The sequence below is a fragment of the Anabrus simplex genome, chromosome 1 (assembly GCF_040414725.1).
Source record: "Anabrus simplex isolate iqAnaSimp1 chromosome 1, ASM4041472v1, whole genome shotgun sequence".
Taxonomy (NCBI): Eukaryota; Metazoa; Arthropoda; class Insecta; order Orthoptera; family Tettigoniidae; genus Anabrus; species Anabrus simplex.
This window is the reverse complement of record NC_090265.1, coordinates 1,659,988,315-1,660,009,856: the sequence shown is the minus strand read 5'-3', so window position 1 is coordinate 1,660,009,856 and position 21,542 is coordinate 1,659,988,315. Positions and strand designations below refer to the sequence as shown.

Genomic DNA, 21,542 nt, shown 5'->3' with positions numbered 1-21,542 from the left:
TGGTGTGGCGAGTTCAAATATGCTTTCCTTTTTTTATATCACTTAAGGATTTTTCACAACAGCCGCATCATTTCCTTTAATATCATGACTCTGATCACATTTCACTAAATTTTGATACCCCTTAAAGATTAGTAAAAATATATTTAATAACCGTAAATGACTTGCTAAAAAAATTAAAAAAATTCTGAGGTCTGAGATGCTGTAGGTGAATGTAAATAATTTTAACACACTGAATTTAATGCTGGAGTCCAGTTTTCTTACAGTGTACAAAACCAATGTCATAAAAGTTAGTTTTTACCTAATAAAGTGTACTGTAAAATAGAAGGAAAACCTTGTACAACATAAAACAGAATACCTAGAGTACATACCTTTACAAATCACCACTTGAAGAAAAACTTTTTTTCTTTACCTGGAAGGAGAGTTGTGTTGACCAACGTTTACAGCCGTGTTGCTTAGTTTCTCTCTTCAAGTACCAGCAGTAGTCAGCTAACATTACTATGTTCCACTGTCTCTGGTATCTTCTTTCAATTTCCTTTATTTGTTGGTGGAATCTTTCATCCTGCTCATCACTAAGGGCTCCCAAATAGTCAGGGGAAGTAGTCCAGTAGATTATTCAAGAAATTGAGTTTTAAACTCATGTTGCAGTTGAGAGCTTGAAATCATTTAAATATGTTTTTCACAGTTGTCTTACAATTCATGTCTTTTATGTTCCCCAAAAATTTATCAATTTCTTCTCTGAAAGCACACCATTCCTGATGTTCAGCATCATTCATAGTGCCCAAAAATGCAGTTTTCTTCATAAGTAGCCTAATCTGCGGTCCATTGAATACTCCCTCTTTTAGCTTCTGACGAGTGGAAATCTTTGGTTTAAATACTCCAGGCACTTACTTTTGTCCAGTGCTTTTACAAATTGCTTAATGATCCCAAGTTTGATATGCAAAGGGGCTAGTAGTATTTTTATAGAACCAACCAGAGTAGCACAAATTACATTTTTCTCTCCAGGAGTTAAACTTTCCCTTGTAGGCAACTCTTTTGTTACCCAATGTTTCTCTCTGCTTCTACTATCCCAGTGCCATGAAAAGCAAGCACATAGCAAGATAATGGTTACCTTTACATATCCACACAATAGCCACTGATGTTCCTGGTAGTTAATTTTTTTCTAGAATCAACTGAAAATTTTCATAAGTTTCTTTGAGAAAAACAGAATGCCCAACAGGAATAAAAGGAAATTCGCCAACTGAAGACTATGGCAATTATATGCTAAGATACATTTATGTAAGGGCTGCGTTTATCTTATCTTTTCTTTCCTCATATATATTTATGAGCTAATGTGTTTTGGCACTCTTCTCTTCAGTGCTATCAGTGCTGACAGATTTATTACTTCCCATCACCGCTTGTCTTGTCATTGAATCGCTCAACCCTCCGAGAATTTTAAACACATGACCGGCCAAAGATAAAGAACTGAGGGTAAAACTGGTGTTTTATTTCACAAAAATATTCTCTCTGTAGGTTCGCTTTTTTCTGTTTGTTATTATGTAATACACTATAAAGTTTCCAAAGCATTCAATAAATCCAATACAATATAACATTGAGGTTCGACCACCATCTCTCACAGATCAAATCCGCTTCATAACAAATTGAAGGAATTGTCGAAAATCTAAATTCTTATGCATAGACACAGAATACTTAAAAGAACATGCTCAGGAATTCAAACAGTCACTGGAGACCAACACACAACATGGGAAGAACTTTGTGAGACCATCCAATAATCATCAAAGAAACTCGGCCAACCACCACGAAACTGAAACACAGATGGTGGACTTTAGACTGTGACAGAGTCCTGGAATCGCACACAGAAGGCAACATCCAAAACAATCAGATGTATTAAATGCTCCTTTCATCACAGAAGATTGGAGAAAATTGATGGTGATTTCAAAAGGAACAATACGCAAAATTTTTACAAGACATTCAGGGAAGAACTAACAAACTTCAAGGCACCCAGTCTTTGCTTTTGTCGCCCTGATGGAACAGTTGAGACAAATACAAAGGCCAATTGTGAAATCCTGAAGCAGTTCTTCTAGAAGCTACATGACAGTTAACCACCTACAGAAAGACTCCAATTTCATGCAACTACTCCAAACAAAGACTCGGTACCACCTACACACGAGGAGATACGAAACATCATATTACATCTCAAAAGCAACGATTTTAATCAGAAACGAAGTAGAAATCATTAATTTTTATCTAAGCTGTAACCTACGAACTTATCTTCAATGCTAATATCTCCGCATTACTTATTAAATTAATTGGTTTTGATCAGGTGCAATGTTGCATAGTGCGCTGCTAAAGATAGATGAATGGAGGGGTTGAGCTAGTGTGAGGATGTTGACTGCACTGGATATTCGACCAATCCTGACAGTGGAGAAAGGTAATACATAGCTGCTTTAGTCCTAAGATATACAGTAGAAGTCCGCTATAGCAAATACGGCATATAACAAGAACCCCGCTATAACGACAATTTTTGTCAGTCCCTTCAGAATTTGTATAGTAAAGTGTGTATTATCCTTCGGTTACAGCGAGAGCCCTATTACTGAGACATCCCTTATTACAAGCGGTTTTTTCCATTACCAATATTTATGCATCCCAGCGATTATGTTGCATGCAATCAATCTCCTTCGGAATCGTTTCCTCACTATGTCCACTAGCGAGTTCTCTCATCGACATTCGAAGGCGATTGGAAATTCTAAGTTCCCATGGAGGGAATTAGATATTTTTCCACCAATAGAGCATATCAGATCAAAAATTAGATGTATGGCTTTTCAGGCGTTTGCTCTATTAACCAGCGTTTCACCTGCGTACACCCCAGCGTCAGTGGGTAGGGTCTTACACATCCCACTCTGATGAGTCTAGTGTCATTAATGATTCATGGAATGTCCTCGTTGTCACCTGTTTCTGTCTTAAAGTACCTATACATACTGAGCAGTGGGAAAGGGCGGAAAAAGCGGCGGCCCAAGGGGGCTGGAAAATAAGTCGTATTAAATGAAAATGCCAAACTTTAACAGTAACAACCCGCCAAGCTTCTTTTTATACAATGCTGAAAGCCTTAACTCCTTTAAATATATCAAACCCCAACAACTCACAATTAAAGAAGATTATACCCGTATGCACTTTCAGAACTACAGCAGGATAAGAATGAGGGAACCAGTCCTCACTATCAGGTACATGTTCACACACTTTTATGAAGGGTTTCTCGAGCTGACTCCCCGAACATAAGCCGGGTATCGAACAGCAATAAGTATAATAGACACTTTCTGAATATAAGAGAAACACACTAAAAATTCATAAACTTAGCAGTAATATTAAGAGTAGTCAAAAAACAAGGCCATTCGGTACCTTAACAGGAAGCAATGCTTTTAAGGCGTATAGAAAATGTGCAGCAAATTACAGTGCCCTCGAAAAACAACACTAACCTAATCCCACTATCGGGGAATTGCCCGTCTTAACAATTTCCAATATCTGGGGCAAGTGAGGTACATGATTAGTTATCAAGAGCCTTTCCCAGAAGGGGAAAACATTTCAGCCAAGAAAACACATTCTTTCCCAACTCAGTCGAACACATCAACTTGAAACCTTAAGTAAAGATAATATTGAACACTAGGCTCCTACCATTACACATTCATAAATTTTCATAATTACCTCAGGCACCTTTCCAAGTAACAACATTTTAAGGGTACTGTATCAAGGTCCCTTTCTGTCTTACCTCCGTGCTAGCGTGCCGGGTTCAAAGGGTCGCAAGGCGAGCCCAGAAAAGCAGCGCACTGCACCAGTGCCAACAGGAGATTGACACTGCGACCAGACAAGGCCACGAGGAGCAGCTCACCAGTCACGTGGACCAGAACTCCCCTCTAGAGGAGAGGGGCACGAAGCGAGTGAGAGAGAGAGAGAGAGAGAGAGAGAAGGGGGGGGGGGGGGGTTGCTCTCAAAGCAGGCAGGACACTTCAGAGCGAGGTAAAATCTGCATTTCTGTGAAGACATACGAGAAGGGAGGTAACAAATTTATTCCTTAAGAGGGGGCAAAGCATAGCAAGGCAAAGTACATACAAATACATCGAAGAAATACACAATACATAACACAGCTTGCAAGCACATACAGTAAGACGTAGAGAAGAGAAGATAGGCCGGGGAGAAAAACAGTTTTTACACAGCACACATACTCTTCCATTTTTCACTAAAATTCGTATGACCACCAATTATGCTTGCCATCATGTTATCCTTAGCTGACTTCTTTGCTAGATTCAATTTCCTAGTAAGTTCCTTCAATTTCTCCTTACTTCCACAGCCATTTCTATATTTCTTTCCAACATGCACCTCCACCTTAGTCTCTTTACTTCTCTGTTATAATATAGTTGATCTTTACCATTCCTTATAACCTTTAAAGGTACAAACCTATTTTCACATTTCTCAACAATTGCTTTAAACCCATTCCAGAGTCTGTTTACTTTTTTATTTACCATTTTCTACCGATCATAGTTACTTTTTTAAAACTCCCTCATGCCTGTTTTATCAGCCATATGGTACTGCCTAATAATCCTAATTTTAATACCTTCCTTTCTTTCACATTTATTTTTAACTACCACTAAAAACAGCTTCGTGATCACTAATACCATCTATTACTTCAGTTTCTCTATAGAGCTCATTTGGTTTTACCAGCACCACATCCAGAATATTCTTCCCTTCATACTATCTCGTGTATCTGTCTGGATCTATTATTGTTGTTCAAGTACGCTTTGTCCTTGCGCAACCTACAGCTGTTGCAGGAAGATTGTATAATATTAAATAAGTATTTAAGGGTATGTTTTTACTGATATCTTGTAAATGGTACATGATAAAGCATTTCTGTTTTTTCATTGAATTCTACACACTAATATTAGCATTGTTCATCTATTTTGATGCCTGTTAAAATATTTCAAAATATTATGAAATGAATTCAAATTTCCTTAAATTTACATTAAATCTCTGACATTGATATACATAAAATATCCAATTACATAAAATCTGTACATGTTATTCAACCTCTAATTTTTATTTGGAAGCACAGTTAATAACTAAATATTTTTCCAAATTTTCTGCGGCCATCGATTGCCTTCTATGTTAAGATGTTCTTATGTATAGAAAAAGACCTTTCAATTTCACATGAAGTTACTGGCGTGGATTTCAAATTGCCCAGCGAAGAACTATTTATTGTAGACTTACTAAAGCAGGGAAGGTCCTCATTAAGAGAGAAGAAATTTGATCTCATGAAACACAGATACACTTATTATAAAAATGTTTCTGAAGACTTTTGTATGGAGTGTAGAAGTGAATCATGGGCAGTACCCGAAGAAGAAAGTAAGGAAGAAAGAAAAAATGAAATGGCGTATGGCTTTTAGTGCTGGGAGTTTCAGAGGACATGTTCAGCTCGCCAGGTGCAGGTCTTTTGATTTGACATCCGTAGGCAACCTGCGTGTCGTGATGAAATTATGATGAAGACGACACAGACACCGAGCCCCCGTGCCAGCAAAATTAACCAATGATGGTTAAAAATTCCCAACCCTGCCGGGAATTGAACCCGGGACCCCTGTGACCAAAGGCCAGCACGCTAACCATTTAGCCATGGAGCCGGACAGAAAGAAAGAAAGGTAGATAGATAAAAGGCACTTTTAACATGTGAGATTTAACCGAGGACTGACGAAGGGATCACAAACGAAGAGTCACTAAATCTGTGAGGAGAACAATGTGGCAAAGTTTGTGCAAGGGAAGACACAGTTCGAGACACCCAAGACTTACACCGTCAACATAGCTAAAGGATGCGATTCTTTGACAGAATACCTCCCTTGAAATTGTTAAATTATTTTTAGATGTTACGGATGTACAGGCTTTTTAAACTATTTGCAAGTGTTTAATTACAAATCTTAAGTCGATGTAAAATTAGTGAAAAAAGAATTGTTTTCTTTCAAATACACTATATCCTTCAAAATATTTAAAATCTGTAATGTGTATCAAAATACTTCTTACGAATCTAAATATTTAAAAATATGTTACTTTAAACTCCTGCAATAATGGTCCTTTTAGTGTGATTCTGATTCTTGTAGCTACGTATACGAGAACAGAATAGTTATCAGGCACTTTGAGGGTCAGATAAAACTGTACGTACCAAGTATTATCGAGAGCTGAAGTTTCTTCATTCTATTCTTCGCTGCACACAACCGAGATCAGCTCCCTGAATAGATAACAACAGTGCTTAGCAACATTGATGTGTATGTATAGAGCAAAATTTACGTTTGCAGATTGCAATCATGAATTACTTTCTTGATATCATTGATCTTTCCTTTGATGTTCGTGGATCTGATCAAATTACTAGTGGTAATTTTTTTAAATATTTATGATGATGATGATGATGATAATAATGATAATAATAATAATAATAATAATAATAATAATAATAATAAATACCGGGCGAGTTGGTCGTGTGGGTAGTGTTGCGCAGCTGTGAGATTGCATCCGGGTGATAGTGGGTTTGAACCCCATTGTCGACAGCCCTGAAGATGGTTTTCCGTTCTTTCTTATTTTCTCACCAGGCAAATGCTGGAGCTGTACCTTAATAAGGCCACGCCCGCTTCCTTCCCACTCCTAGGACATTCCTGTCCCATCATCACGATAGGACCTATCTGTGTCGGTGCAATGTAAAACTTGTAATATTAATAGAAACAACAACAACAAAGCATGCAGGCAATATGGAATGGCTCCAATCATAAAGATGTGGTAAAGCCGTCTGTGGTGGTATGGTCACATAAATAAGGCAGAGGAATCGACTGTGGCAAGAGGTCGTTCGCACTGCAAGTCGATGGTGAAGGATCAGTTGGAAGACTAAGGCAACGCTGGCTTCGTACCCAGCACAGTGACCTCAGGATTGCAGGCCTACACCCTCACCAGGCCCGTGATCATATAAAATGATGACATGGAGCCAGAGTAGTGGACCCTGCCTCAGAGCGAGATAAATGCTGAATAGTAATTAAAACATTACAAGATGGTGGTTCAACCAGAGGTGTCATACAGAAGCGATACTCTTTTTAAAATCACTATGAGAAACAGAATTGACAAAATCGTAAATGTAGAGAGAATAATATCTAGAACATGCATAAATTAAAGACTAGCTGAAACCTGTCAAGGCCTGACGGTCAATGGGGTAAATATTTTTTGAAGGATTTCCTTACATACGACATTCCTTAGACTTTTCTTCATGTTGCACTGACACGATGGAGTAGAAGATAGCTAGAAGTGGGAAGTGACCATGGCCTTAATTAAGGTACAGCGACAGCATTTGCTTGATGTAAAAATGGGAAACCACAGAAAACTATCTTCAGGGCTGCCGACAGTGGGGTTCGAACCCAGGATTTCTCAAATGCCAGCCGATAGCTATGTGATCTAAACCATGGAGCCACTTGCTCAGTGCATTCCTTGTACAATTACGTTTTGGTAATATTTCAACTTTCGAGAAAATTATGACATCTTTTGCAAAAGTGAAAGTTTTGCCATAAATTTCAATTATGATATCATCATGTGGTAAACTTCTGGGTGGTAGTTCAGTAACTTTTGATCTGTCACTATCTACAGAAAGGTTGGTCGCCGTTACTGATTTCTTGCAAAAAAATCAGCAAATTCCATTTTTTGTGGTATTGCCCGCATATTTTTTGTAAGCAGCGTAATTTGAAAAAGGGTCAAAGGGAAGAGTATTTAATACATTATAAATAAATAATTGTTTGGTGATAAGCATGTGGCAAAACAGGCTAAATCTTTATGAAATCTCCTCCAACAACAATAATTATAATTTTCCCACAAGAAGAAATGGAATGTTCTTACCTAGGATATATTTTAGAAGATGATTTACACCCTTAACTGAATGACTATTTGCCATTAGGGCTTTATCTCATATTGAGCTGTGATAATCTAATATTGCCAGCTGCTTTGGAATTTAATTTTAATCCAAACACTACCGGGTGAGTTGGCCGTGCGGTTAGGGGCGCACAGCTGTGAGCTTGCATCCGGGAGATAGTGGGTTCGAACTCCACTGTTGGCAGCCCTGAAGATGGTTTTCTGTGGTTTCTCATTTCTATACAAGGCAAATGCTGGGGATGTACCTTAATTAAGACCACGGCCGCTTCCTTCCAACTCCTAGGCCTTTCCTATCCTATCATCGCCATAAGACCTATCCGTGTCGGTGCAACGTAAAGCCACTAACAAAAAAAAAAGAAGGCAGCCTTGGAGTACTGGCGAGTGCTTTGGCCAATCAGAATATTACATTTTTCTTTAATAATATAAAAATATCTGGTAAGAAATGTTTATGCTTGTAAAGACAGTCTGCAAATCTACAGACCAAGAGCTATCGTCAGAATGCTTGACAATGTCAATCGGTTCAGCTGTTCTCTTATATTTGCAGTCACAAAATCAACCTAGTGTTCTTCTGTAATTGAGTTAAATCTGGGAACCAGGGTGGCCATAAGTCCATACTAATAACATGGTCGTAAAAAAAATTCTCAATTAAGTTGAATGTGTCATTAGCTCTATGACAATTAAATTGAAATAACAAATAATGTAGTTCAACCTATTCACTACCAGTAAATAAGAAATGTAGTGTTACATTCCTATTTAATTATAAGCGGAAGCGGTACCAGTTTCGACCCCAATCTGGGTCATCACCAGCCGAATAAAATGTTAAAACAATGCATAGGTAAATAAGAAATTAAAGAATGAGTCTTTCACAAAAACAGTTGAAGAAGCAATATAAGGGGATAATGGGGATTGGCACTGTGCGATTTTCCTCTAGATTTTACTATTTAAAATCGCACAGTGCCAATCCCCATTATCCCCTTATATTGCTTCTTCAACTGTTTTTGTGAAAGATTCATTCTTTAATTTCTTATTTACCTATGCATTGTTTTAACATTTTATTCGGCTGGTGATGACCCAGATTGGGGTCGAAACTGGTACCGCTTCCGCTTATAATTAAATAGGAATGTAACACTACATTTCTTATTTACTTGTATTGAATAGGTTGAACTGCGTTATTTGTTTTTTCAATTTAATTGTGATACAGTTTAATATGGTACATCATGAAATTTTTATCTTTATATTAGCTATATGCGCAGTGGCAGAGTCTTGCTGAAAATATCCATTTCGACAGTCGGTGTCAGTCAGCTAATCAAAAAATGGTCTGAGTTTATTATCCCTGTATCTTTGTGCATTAATTGTGCCCTGAAAAAAAAATAGGTCCTGTAGTTCTGTATCCATTCACTGCGCATCATATTCCAATCCATTCTTCATGTAGAGGAATTTCGTATATGTGATGGGTTTTTGTCTGTACTTCATTATCTGTTATTCTGTGTTGAAACGTACCCTTGTAAACGGAATCATACTTTGTCACAGAAAAATATTAAGCATGGATCAATTATTTAATCATGAACATTTCGCAACATCCAATTACAAAAACTTACCCACTTATCATGATCACGTGGATGCAGTTCGTGTGCTACAGTTACCTTGTATGGTTTTAATTTTAACTTTGTAGCCCACCATGTTGAGCTTTTTGAAACCCTGGCTTCTTGGCCAAGTTGTCTTAAGGATTTTGTGGGCATATATTCTAATCTTTCTGCAATTTCATTTACTTTTTCCTTGTTCAGAACACGTTTTTCTTAACACTTCGCTTGTTATCGAGTAAAGAACCATTTCCTTTCAATTGTTTACAAGTTTCTGCATGGTCTCTCTATGTGGAGGGCGTACACCTAGAAATTGTGTTACAAATTGCCTAACAACTTCCCAGCAAAACTCTGTATTCACATAATTATCGTACATAAATACCCTTTCCTCTACCATGTACACATGTGGAGGCATTATCAGAAATATACCCCGCAGTAACACTTCACAACTCGAGAACGGTTGGAACTATAGATCAGCACTTAATACACGTTCTAAGAATGGACCTGAACCGCGAAGTGTGGGCATTTCCATGCTGTCACTGCGCTGTTTAATGGGCGCACCTGCTGGCCAACTGATGAGAGAAACTCACTGTACAAAATTAATCTGATAGTTTACTGAACTGATTACAGGAGTAATTTTACTATTATTTGGTTAATAGCTTTTGTGACGATCATTGAGAAGTTAAAAAAAAAATACAATTGCAAAAAATGTATCTTTGTCATCCATTGATCAGTAATGCCATCTTGTGGAAGCGAGTTGCTGCAGCAGAAGAGACGGAGAATATATCAACCAGTAGTGGTCAGTCATTGTAATGCTATAGTTCATTATCTCCTTGTTAACTCAGAAGTTTGTGAAAAATGTAATATTGCAAATATCTCTGTTATTATTCCATGAACTGTAAAAATGCATGAAACACAATATATCGGAAAGTATATTTAGCACAGGAAACATTTATTTTTAAACAGAGAACTTTGATATATTCTGTTTTGGCTCCCTTAATATTGATACTCCACTGTATGCTATTCAGATAGTTCCGTATATAGCATAGAACACAACCCGGCTATCCCTGAACTTAAATACCAAGTTTCAAGAGTTGAAACCTATTTTCTACTTTTGTATACCCATTCCAAGATAAAAACAAAGTGTGAGGCAAAAAATGAAAAGTACAGACAAAATTATAATTTTATTTTTATAGATTTAAGGTACATATGTATGTATTAGTGCCAAAGGACAAGAAGTCGCCTTTGATTAATTATATGCTTCTTAAATTTACTAAAACTGAAATGTATTCTTTTATGAATGTATCGTTTATCTTTATTTCACTTGTAAAATTACTGTGTTTTCTCTATTACAGAGTCAGGTTGTAGAATTTTCATGGCCAACCATCAAGGAATGGGAAGTTGATGATGAATCAATGGCATTTTGCTTCCAGTATCAGCGTCCAGAAAAGAATCCTCGATGGGTAAAAATATTTACCCCCTATGTAAGTGCATGAACATGTTAAATTTATTCCTTATACGATCATTCATTGAAACAGCCTCTGTCATCCTTTGTTCTTCTCTCTACCTATAGTCAAACAAATTAGCCTGTCATTGACATACTTTATTTACCTCTTCCTTGTATTTATGTACCTTGATTATCCATGCCTCGATTAATCGTTCTGTGGATTATCTGTCACTGAAGAAAGGGAAGCTATTCAAATTCGACAACCACAAACATACTGTATTGTCCATTCCATCATTGAACGAATAATTTAATGTGCCCATTCCCAGTCTACGGTGCATGCTGTATATGTTGGTCACTTCTACCTACTGAATGATACCTACAACTTGTCATGATACCATGTAACTTTGAATGCATCTTTTCCATTTCATTCTCTCTATGGGTTAAATATTTTCACCCATTACTGTATGGTAAATATTTCGCAATGCATAGGAATCAGAAACCAGCCTAACAGTCGGTCACCGTAAGCTTCTGCTATTAATAGACATATAAGCTGCGTGCTGTTGTGCAAAGGAAAGAAAAGGAAGAGTGACTGATAAGTTGACATTTCATAAAACGTTGAGTTCATAATTTACAGCGAAGAGAAAATGTGTAGTTTTAACAATAGAAAATAAAGTGAATATAATTGAACAGTTAAAGGAAGGTGCACTAGTCTCAAATTTAGCATCAGAGTTTGGTGTTGATGTGACAACAGAGTGGGACCTAATGAAGTATAAAGAACAAGTTTTGTGATTTGCGGTGGTTCTGACAGTTCACATGGACTTGCTAAAACAAAAACATTCAAAGCACATCTTTAAAAGAAGGATGCTGCATTTTTCATGTGGTTTCAGAAAAGGAGAGGCAAAGGTGTACCTATTAGTGAGCTTACGATAACAAAGCAGGTACAAATTTTGCATGAAAAGATGGGGCTCTCACGGTCCTCACCAACGTCGAATGGTTTGTTACAAAGATTTAAGGATAGATGTAGCATTTGAGAATTGAACATCGAAGGAGAAAAATTAAGTGGTGACAGCAGTGCAACAGAAAACCATACAATTGAGTTTTTGCTAGTGGTTTTACGTCGCACCGACACAGATAGGTCTTATGGTGATGATGGGATAGGAAAAGTCCTAGGAGTTGGAAGGAAGCAGCTGTGGCCTTAATTAAGGTACAGCCCCTGCATTTGCCTGGTGTGAAAATGGGAAACCACGGAAAACCATCTTCAGGGCTGCCGACAGTGGGATTCAAACCCACTATCTCCCGGATGCAAGCTCACAGCCATGCGCCGTCACTCCTAACCGCACGGCCAACTTGCCCGGTACAATTAAGTTTAAGCGCATAATTGAGAAGTTCAGTTTTGTTCCAATTCAGGTGTGTAATGCAGATGAAATCAGGCCCTATTGGAAGTGCTTACAAAGAAAAACATTGGCAGCTGCTGAAGAGAAGTCTACTTCTAGTCACAAATCTAGTAAAGAGCGTGTCTCCATCTTGTGCTGTGCTAGTGGTGATCATAAATTAAAATTAGCTGCTTTTGGTAAAGGAAAAAGTCTACATTCTTTCAAAGGAACAGTGATAAATGTTTTCCATTAGATTATTCCGTCTGTTAGGTCATCCGCTCAGAGGCTGGTTGAATCCCCAAATAGCACCAAGGTGCATCCTGAGCATTTGCCTGGTGTAAAAATGGGAACTCATGGACACCAAAGATTATGCAGTTATAAGGAAACTGCAAAAAACCAATGGTGGCACCAAACTGAGGCGTACTAGGGAAGATGAGGAGTTAGTTTGCCATTGCTTTCCCCACTTGGCCAGAAGGTGTTACTGCAGGACGACTGACCCTATGAGCAACATCTTTCACAACACTCAAATGCACTGGCCGTGCTCAAAATGTCATTGCTCAGTACCACCCCTACCCCAGCAGCTTCCATATTGTCACAGCCATGGATAAGACTGGGACTTCGGTAGAAGCTACACATTACTCTGGCCTTAGATTTTTATAACAAATTTGCATGGATGGCATGCAATATTTTCAGAATTTAGTTCCACAATAAGTTTGTTCTGCAGGTTCAAGATTTCTTAAGAGTCTAAAGGCTTGCCATCAAAGGCCGTCCTTCTCTCTCCTGAAGGTGGCCCAGAAAACAATGCACCACAATGTTTTTCTCAGCCCCCAACAATGGTACGAATGCAAAACTTTAGATATGAATTCTTTGAAGTTTTTGGAGTGCGTGCGCAAAGTTTCCGTTTCTTCCGACAGATAGCATACTTGCAGCAATGGTTCAACATGGCGTCTCTAAGTAATGTCTGTTACAAGCAGCATGTTGTCATTGAATTTCTCACTGCTGAGCAAGAAACGGTTGGAAATATTCACAAACATTTATGTGCAGTTTATGGAGTATCAGTAGTGGACAAAAGTATGGTTAGTCACTGGGCATGGAGGGTGAGGCCATCCGAAAGCATTTTGACTGTGCTCCAAGGTTTGCAGCAGTTGAGGAGGCCACCCACGGCTTTCACACCTGACGAGATGCAGCGTGCTGATGTGCTCATTCACGATGACCGATGCAGAACAACTCGAAAGTTGATGTGGGAGCTGTCAATCAGCAAAGGAAGTGTGGGTGTAATCATCAGTCTTCTTGATTACACAAAAAAGTGTTCACGATGGGTTCCACGCCGTTATATGGAGGAACACAAAACTCTCGGAAAAAAACATTTCTTCTGAGTTGCTGCAAATTTTGAAGCTGAGGGGGAAGCCTTCTTGTCTCAGATTATGACAGAAGATGAAACCTGGGTTCACCTTTTTGAGCCCGAAACAAAACAGCAATCGATGGAATGGTGCCATGCTGACTCTCCACAGAGGAAAAAATTGAAAGCAACTGCTTCCGCTGGTAAGGTTATGATCACTGTGTTTTGGGACTGTGATGGTGTCATACTCATTGATGGGATGCCGAGAGGCACCTCCATTAATTCTGAGGTGTGTGCGAACACATTAACCAAACTCAAGAATCATTTCCAGCAACCTGGACACCATAATAACCCAGGTGGTTGTTTGCTTCAACATGATAATGCAGGCCCTCTCACAAGTTTGAGGACGTTGGAACACATCACAAAACAGGGTTGGACTGTGTTTCCCCATCCAACCTATAGCTCTGACCTAACTCCCTAAGACTTTCACTTGTTTGGGCTATGGAAAAATGCCATTCGTAGGAGACATTGAGGATGACAAAGAGGTGATTCGTGCAATGAAGAAATAGATTCATGAACAGTAGGGTTGGGCACTATGTCCCTGTTTCGGCACGCTGTGCCGGTGCACAGTTATGTTCCGCTGTTCCAGAACACCAAGTGTCAATTGTTCTGAAACATTCTCAAGCGAGATGGAGACACTGACTCGCTGTCCCGTCAGAAGCGCCACTATGCACTGCCCTTTGCCTACTAGCTGAACTGTGCAGTGGGCGCACGGGACAGGGACTGTAACTGCGCAGTGTAGAGAGAACTTCGAGAGGCAACATTACATGTTCTGCGCCAGCGGGAATGTGCCTGTACGGAACGTGCTATGTGGTGTGTACCTGTGTGTAGTTATGGCCATGTCCAGCATAAAGCTGCACGGAACGTGAACGAACAGTCGGATCACTGAAATTCGCGCCCAATAATAATGTTTAAAGGCTGCTTTTAGGTTAAGATATTTCCAGTCAATATGAAATACACATAACACGGTTACAATGACAGTGCAGGTGTGTAAAAGTAACTAATTCAAGAATATTTTCACCAGTTGAATGTATTGGCCTGTATTGTGAGTAATTAGGGCCAGGGTAAAACTTTACGGCACGTGAGAAAGCAGTCGGAACTCTGAATGAAATACTCACTCAAAAAATCATGTCTAAATTTTCTTTTCAGGATAAGAATATTTTCATTCATTCTGAAATACACCTGTCACAATTACACTGGCAGTACAGGTGTTTACAAATGTCACAATGTTATTTTCACCAATTAAAAGTATACTCGCACAGTTGAAGAAACATTCGTCAGTACTATATTAACGTACACAATATACAAGCTAAACACGAAGTGGGATGTTTAAGTTTGAAATGTCTTGTCATTGTGCCGGTTGAAGGTCCCTTTGCAGACAAAATAGAACATAAATTGCATTTCACTCTGTCCGGTTTTCTTCTAGTAAAAAAGTCCTGAACAGGACTCCGATGCGACATTATGCAAAGTTTACCGTCTTTCGTACGGTTTAATTACTTTTGTACTGTTATGCTCTTTGCACTTCGACTTCCTTCCCTCTCAACTTCCATTTACCTTCTTTAATATTTCGAAAATTTCCCTCAACATTTTCTCGGGGATTGACCTTAAAAATTAATTTGGATTTTAAGGAAACTTTTAAGCCCAAGAAAAATATAGGTCATCGCTTTGGAATTAAAAATATAACTGGATGAAAACATTGTTGTACTTGCGTGCTGTTATGCTCTCTGCACTTCGAATTCCTTCCCTCTCAACTTCCATTTACTTTCTTTAATATCTTAAAATTTCCCTCAACACTTTCTCGGGGATTGACATTAAAAATTAATTTGGACTTTAAGGAAACTTTTAAGCCCAAGAAAAATATAGGTCATCGCTTTGGAATTAAAGATATAACTGGATGAAAAAATTTTTACACTCCAGCACAGGGTGGCACACAGCCAGTATCGACAGTCAGACACAGCCTAGGCCAACGAATCTATCTAGTGCGGCCTTGACACAGTACGTTCGGTACAGGCACATTCCAGCTGACGCGGAGCATGTCATGTTGCCTCTCGAAGTTCTCTCTACGACGCAGTTACAGTCCTGTGTCCCGTGTCTCGGCACTCTGTACCGAAACACTCCGCCTCAAGCTCCTAATGTTGCGGAACAACTGAATGTTCCGGTCTGCCCAACCCTAGTGAACAGAACAAGGAGTGGTGCCGACAGGGCACACACGCCCTTGTATCTTGCTGGAGTAAGGCCATAGAACGGGAAGGATTACATGGAAAAATAGAGAGTGTAGAAGAAACATCATTCTCTCTTGTGTATAAGTTTCATTGAGTTCAATAAATAATTGTTGAAGAAAAAAATATGGTGCATTATTTTCTGGGCTACCCTCATAGCTTGGCATGGTGGAATATAATTGCTAGCAGCCTGGGCTGCTAAAATGCCAGAAATTGCACCACTATGCATCTCCACCCGGAACAACCCAGTAGATAGATAGATAGATAGATAGATAGATAAAGAATGGGTGAGCCCTGCCTCCACATGTAGGTCTATGAAGACCCTTTGTGTCCCTTAAACGGGTTTGCCTAGTCCAGCCCTAGTGCTCCTATAAAGGATACCAGTGTCCGGATGTTGGGATTCCTGATGTCTTCCAGGCTCACGAAATGTTAGCCAAGATATCGATGTCTAGTGCTTGCAAGAGCCTCGCACTGACACAACACATGCGCCAAGGTCTCTTCCTCCCTACCGCATCTTCTACACATCGGATCCTCACTGATTTTCATGATGTGTAGGTGTCTCTGTAAGGTATTGTGGCCTGTCAACAGTCCAACTACCATTCGCATTCTGGTCCTATTCAAATTTATCAGGCCCTTTGATTTCACGTGCCTGCCTTGCTATGGTTAACCTCTTCCAAATGTCTAAGTGAGACTGGTTTGTCCATTGGGACATTACCAGTTTCACACTTCGGAGTGACACTCCCAGAAAAGGCTCTGGTCCTATGAAAGGACCTTTTGAGCCTTGTTTTGCTAGTTTGTTAGCTTCTTCATTTCCACTGATACCTGTATGCCCAGGAACCCATAATAGGGTAACTGAGCCAAGTTCACACAGCTGATCTAACATCCTTTGGCATTCCCATACCATTTTTGATGTTCTAACTGTGCATAGTGCTTTTAACGCTGCCTGGCTATCGCTGCAAATGGTGATGCATCTTCTATGTCTAGGCATGTTCCATATATGTACAGCACAGGCCAGTACTGCATATACTTTGGCCTGGAAAACAGTAGCATATTTATCCATGGGAAGGGAGAGCCTTGTCTTAGGCCCCCAGACCCCGGCGCCTGTGCCCGTCTCTGTCCGCGAGCCATCTGTGTACGATGTACAGCCCCCAGACCTAAGACGGGCCCCAGCATCCGAGGCCCACTCCTCCCTTGTGGGTATCACCACTGTGAACTTATAATTCAGATTAAAACTAGGCTTCATCAGGTCCCCGATCATCATTGTCATAGGGCAGGTCTGGTGAAGCCTTGTAAGAATAGAGGCATGTCCTCTATTCGGATTCTTGAAGGACCATCCTCCGAGTGACCAGAGGTGGTAAGCACTCATTCCCGCTATTTCCTTAACATATAATTGTAAGGGGGGAAGACCTAGGATGGCCTCCATTGCACATAATGGTGTAGTATCCAGTGCCCCTGTTATTCCTAGACAAGCAAGTCTTTGGACACTGTTTAACTTGATGGTCACATTTTTACTCTCCGAACATGGCCACCAGACTAAAGATGCAAAGGTGTTCGTGGGCCGTACAATAGAAATATAGAGCGCTGGACCACCTTAGGTCCTAGGCCCCAAGTCTTTCCGACGGCCCTGCGACAGGACCACCTTATGGTCTATATGTTTCTTCCAACTTAGTCTTGCTTCAAGGATTACCCCTAGGTACTTAACTGAGGTTGTCTTAACTAATTTTTTCCCAAATAGGAAAGGCTCTGACAGTCCGTCTAGCCTCCTCCTCCTGGTAAATACCACAAGCTCCGTCTTGTCGGGATTAACCGACAAGTCCGTGTCGTGGCACCATCTTTCCACCCTACGTAGGGAGCTCTGTATGAGCTCCGAAACCATACTGGGGAAATTTCCCACCGCCATCAGGCTAATGTCATCTGCATAGCCTTGGGCGTAAATTCCTCCAACATTTAACCTGGTAAGTAGTTCATCCACTACCAGACACCATAATGTTGGTGATAATACTCCTCCCTGTGGACACCCCCTGTCTATATTAGCTCTCAACATTACTGCGTTGAGGGTAAACAGAACTTGACGGCCCTACAGTGAGGCCATAATCCATTTTATGAGCATCCTGCTCACTCCTCTTCTTTCTAGACTAAGTTCTATGGAGCCCAAAGATGTGTAATTAAAGGCCCCTTCTATATCTAGGAATACCACCATAGCAAGTTGTTGCTGATCCAAGGCACTCTCCAGCCTAGAAACTAGCTGGTGTAGTGCCGTCTCAACCGACTTCCCTGGTTGGTATGCATGTTGATGAGGATGCAGGGGAAAGTCTCGTAATACTTTCTCCCTGATATGTCTATCCACCAGTCTTTCCAAAGTCTTAAGAAGGTCTAGTATATGAAGACCTTCCAGGTTTAGGTATATACACTACCTTCGCCTGACGCCACAAGGAGTACACGTACCCCATAGTGAGACAGGCTCTAAAAATTCTGACCAGGTATTTTATAAGGATTGCACCCCCTTCCTGGAGAAGTGCTGGGAAGATCCCATCCATTCCTGGGCTTTTATAAGGGGCAAAAGATTCTAATGCCCACTTCACCCTTCTTGGGGTAACAATCTCTGCGGCTTCCTTCCAGCCACTTCTATCGGGTCTGAAGAATCCGCTGGATTCTACTTCACTATTTGTGACTACTGAACCTGGAAAGTAGGCATCAAGCAAGAAGCTCAGGGTCTCCCCCTCTGTAGATGTATATCCACCCGAAGGTGACTCCAATGAGCCCAGCCTTGCCCTCCATCCAAGGTTAGAATTCTATGAAGCCTTGCCGCTTCATGTTGACTCTCGATGGAGTCACAAAACTGTCTCCAAGATTTCTTAGAAGCCTTTTTGACTTCTAACTTGTACTTTCTTTGTGATTCTTTATAAGAATATAGACTTTCTTGATCCTGAAGTTCCCTGTATTTATTCCAGAGCCTTCGTGTGTTTCTCCTCAGGTGTTCAAGATAATTGTTCCACTTGAAGCTTCCTGTTACTCTTTTTGCCTTAACGTCTGGGCAGTTTAATTCATAAGAGGTAACTAGTGTCTGTGTGAGAAAGCTCACACTGAGCTCCAGCTCCTCTTTGTTCTTAATTATATTTGAGGGTCCTCCTTCCAGTCCCCTCCTCACGTCCTCCCTAAAAGACGTCCAATTGATCATCTAAGGTTTCTGTAAGATGGGATCTCGAGGGAGCCCTCTATATGAAACACAATGTGTCTATGATCTCACAAGGAAGGCTCCAACGAAACTTTCCAGTCTTTAAATTCCTGTATGATTCCCATGGAACCCAGGGTAAGATCTATGGTCCCTTCACTCCTATTATTGATGAAGCTAGGGGTATCACCTATGTTGATGATCTCAAGATCAGTTGTATATAGATATTCTATAAAATGCTCTCCTCTTCGGTTTGTGTATTTACTTCCCCAAATGCTATGATGAGCATTGGCGTCGCAACCTACTATGAGGTTAAGTCCTTGTCTCCTACAGTATATCGCCAGTCTCTTGAACTCCTCTGGCGGGGGTGGAGATTCAGAGTCTCCTGGGAAATATGCCGAACAGACAACCAGATCTCTTGGCTGTCCGCCCTCTTCATATCTCACCAGAACTGCTACAAGGTCTCTAGTAATGAAGCCCGGTATAGCCCAAGCTCTAGGCTTCTCCTCTGCCACTCCACTGAATAGAGTGAAGCTTGCACATTTTAGTCCCATGATATGCCCCTGTCTAAGCCAGGGTTCTTGTATCAGGGCAACCGAAAACCTGCCTTTCTGGATACTTCTTATAAGTACCCTAGAGGCTGCTATACAATGTTGTATGTTTGCTTGTATGAAAGTAATCATTCTTTACTTTCATGCAATACTTTACCTTATGCGGTCTCCGGAACGTGGAGCCTCTTCTCCCGCGATGAATCTGGAGGTTTGGCTGGCCCCGGCTCCTGCCCAGGCTCCCACTCTTCGCCCCTGTTGGCCTCAGTGTTGTCTGGGGTGGGGTTGGTCCTCTGCTTGTCATGTTTGCCCTCCACCAGGGTGAAGGTAGCAACATGCACCCTGCAGAAGATCTTCTTCCCCACCACTTTTTCCACATCTCTGGAGTCCATGCGGACCACAAGTCGGACACCTCTCTTCTCCACCTTGCGGTTGTAGACTCTCCAGCTGTTGGGATTTAAGCCATGGTTCTGGCGTGCCATTCTTCCCAAAAGGACGTTGTTGTCCTTTGGTTGTCCTGGTATCCAGACCATGACTCTCTTATAGGAAAGGAGTTTATCCATGTCCACAATTGTGAGCCTGGCTCCTTCCCACGGTTGCATGCCTGTAACAAGGCTAGAAAGCCATGCTACAGTCTCGTCGTTCTCTGCGATAATGATGGCCGCACCTCTCGACAGATAGCAATCCAGGAACTGAGGCTTAATGGGCCCCTGCTCTGGAAGCTCATCTATCAGATTGGTGATAGCCTCCTTCACAGATTCCACCTGTTTCTCAGTTAGCTGCTGGTCAGGATATCCTACTGGCACTATGGCCATCTTGATCCCAGCTTTAGCTATCCTGGCATACTCCACCTTGGGTTTTTGTGGGCCTGCCGATCTTCTTCTGGGGTTGCCCCCGACAGAAGTCGTTTCCCCACTGGCATCTTGGTGGGTGGAGTCCTCTGTGCCCTGAACAACCCAGTACGGCATGGACTGACCAGATGATAAAAAGGATGCTGGTATATTTGTGTGTGTGTGCGCAGTAGGAGAATCAGCCAGTAAAGTATCAGGGAAGGTTGTAGAAAGTTATAGGTGGCAAGAGTTTGGCAAGGAGTGCAATGAATTAGCATTGGTAGGTGGTAAACATCACAGAACCGTATGATGCAGGCCATATGAGAGTATAGAGGATCTTGTTTGTAAGTAGAATTGTTACAAGCTATGGATGTGCTAGGTGGCAGCCGGACTTCATAGAGCTGCAGGTAAGTGTGGCTGTTACTGGGCAGAACCAGAAATGAGTGGACCTCCAGCTACGTCAGCAATTAAGTGCATTTGACATTCTGGAGGAGTCAAGGTTGAAATAGTTTGGTCAGCTGATGAGAGTAGCATCAACCTGAATACTTTTAAGACTATTTTGAAAGAGAAGTACAATCAACTCCAGTTTTAGTGAACTCAGTTATAGTGAACTTTCAGCAGTACCGAACAAAAAATATCATTGGTCTTGATTCACTTTGATGTAAACATACACTAAATATTTTGCTTATAGTGAACCCGTGACTTCAGCTTTAGTTGACCTGGGGGCCGATGACCCTAGATGTCAGACCCCTTTAAACAACAAGCATCATCATCATCATCATTAGTCGACCTGTCTAAGGAAGATGGTCCCTGTAATAGCAAGAGTACAGTTTATTTTTGTATACATTTTCTGTATAAAGTTGAATGTTTTGTCTGCTGAAGATCTTGTTTTGATAGCACTTAAGAGTTGTTGAGAATACAGAATAAGTGAGGCTAATGAGGGTCTGGGGAATGTCAAGATCCAGCGCAGAATTACGAAACCCCATCAATTATACACTGACTGACAGAGCAAATGCAACACCAAGAAGGAGTGGTCAGAACT

The 21,542-nt window shown here is 40.7% G+C and overlaps 1 protein-coding gene across 2 annotated transcripts in view; it reads left to right on the top strand.

Moving 5' to 3' along the window:
* The window catches only part of Snx27 (sorting nexin 27), a 514,072-nt gene that overhangs the window by 470,613 nt on the left and 21,917 nt on the right, over positions 1-21,542 (top strand). For both annotated transcript variants that reach the window (XM_067138378.2, XM_067138379.2), the window contains exon 9: positions 10,868-10,996. In XM_067138378.2, the coding sequence (XP_066994479.1) occupies positions 10,868-10,996 (129 nt within the window). The remainder of the gene's footprint in view (positions 1-10,867; positions 10,997-21,542) is intronic.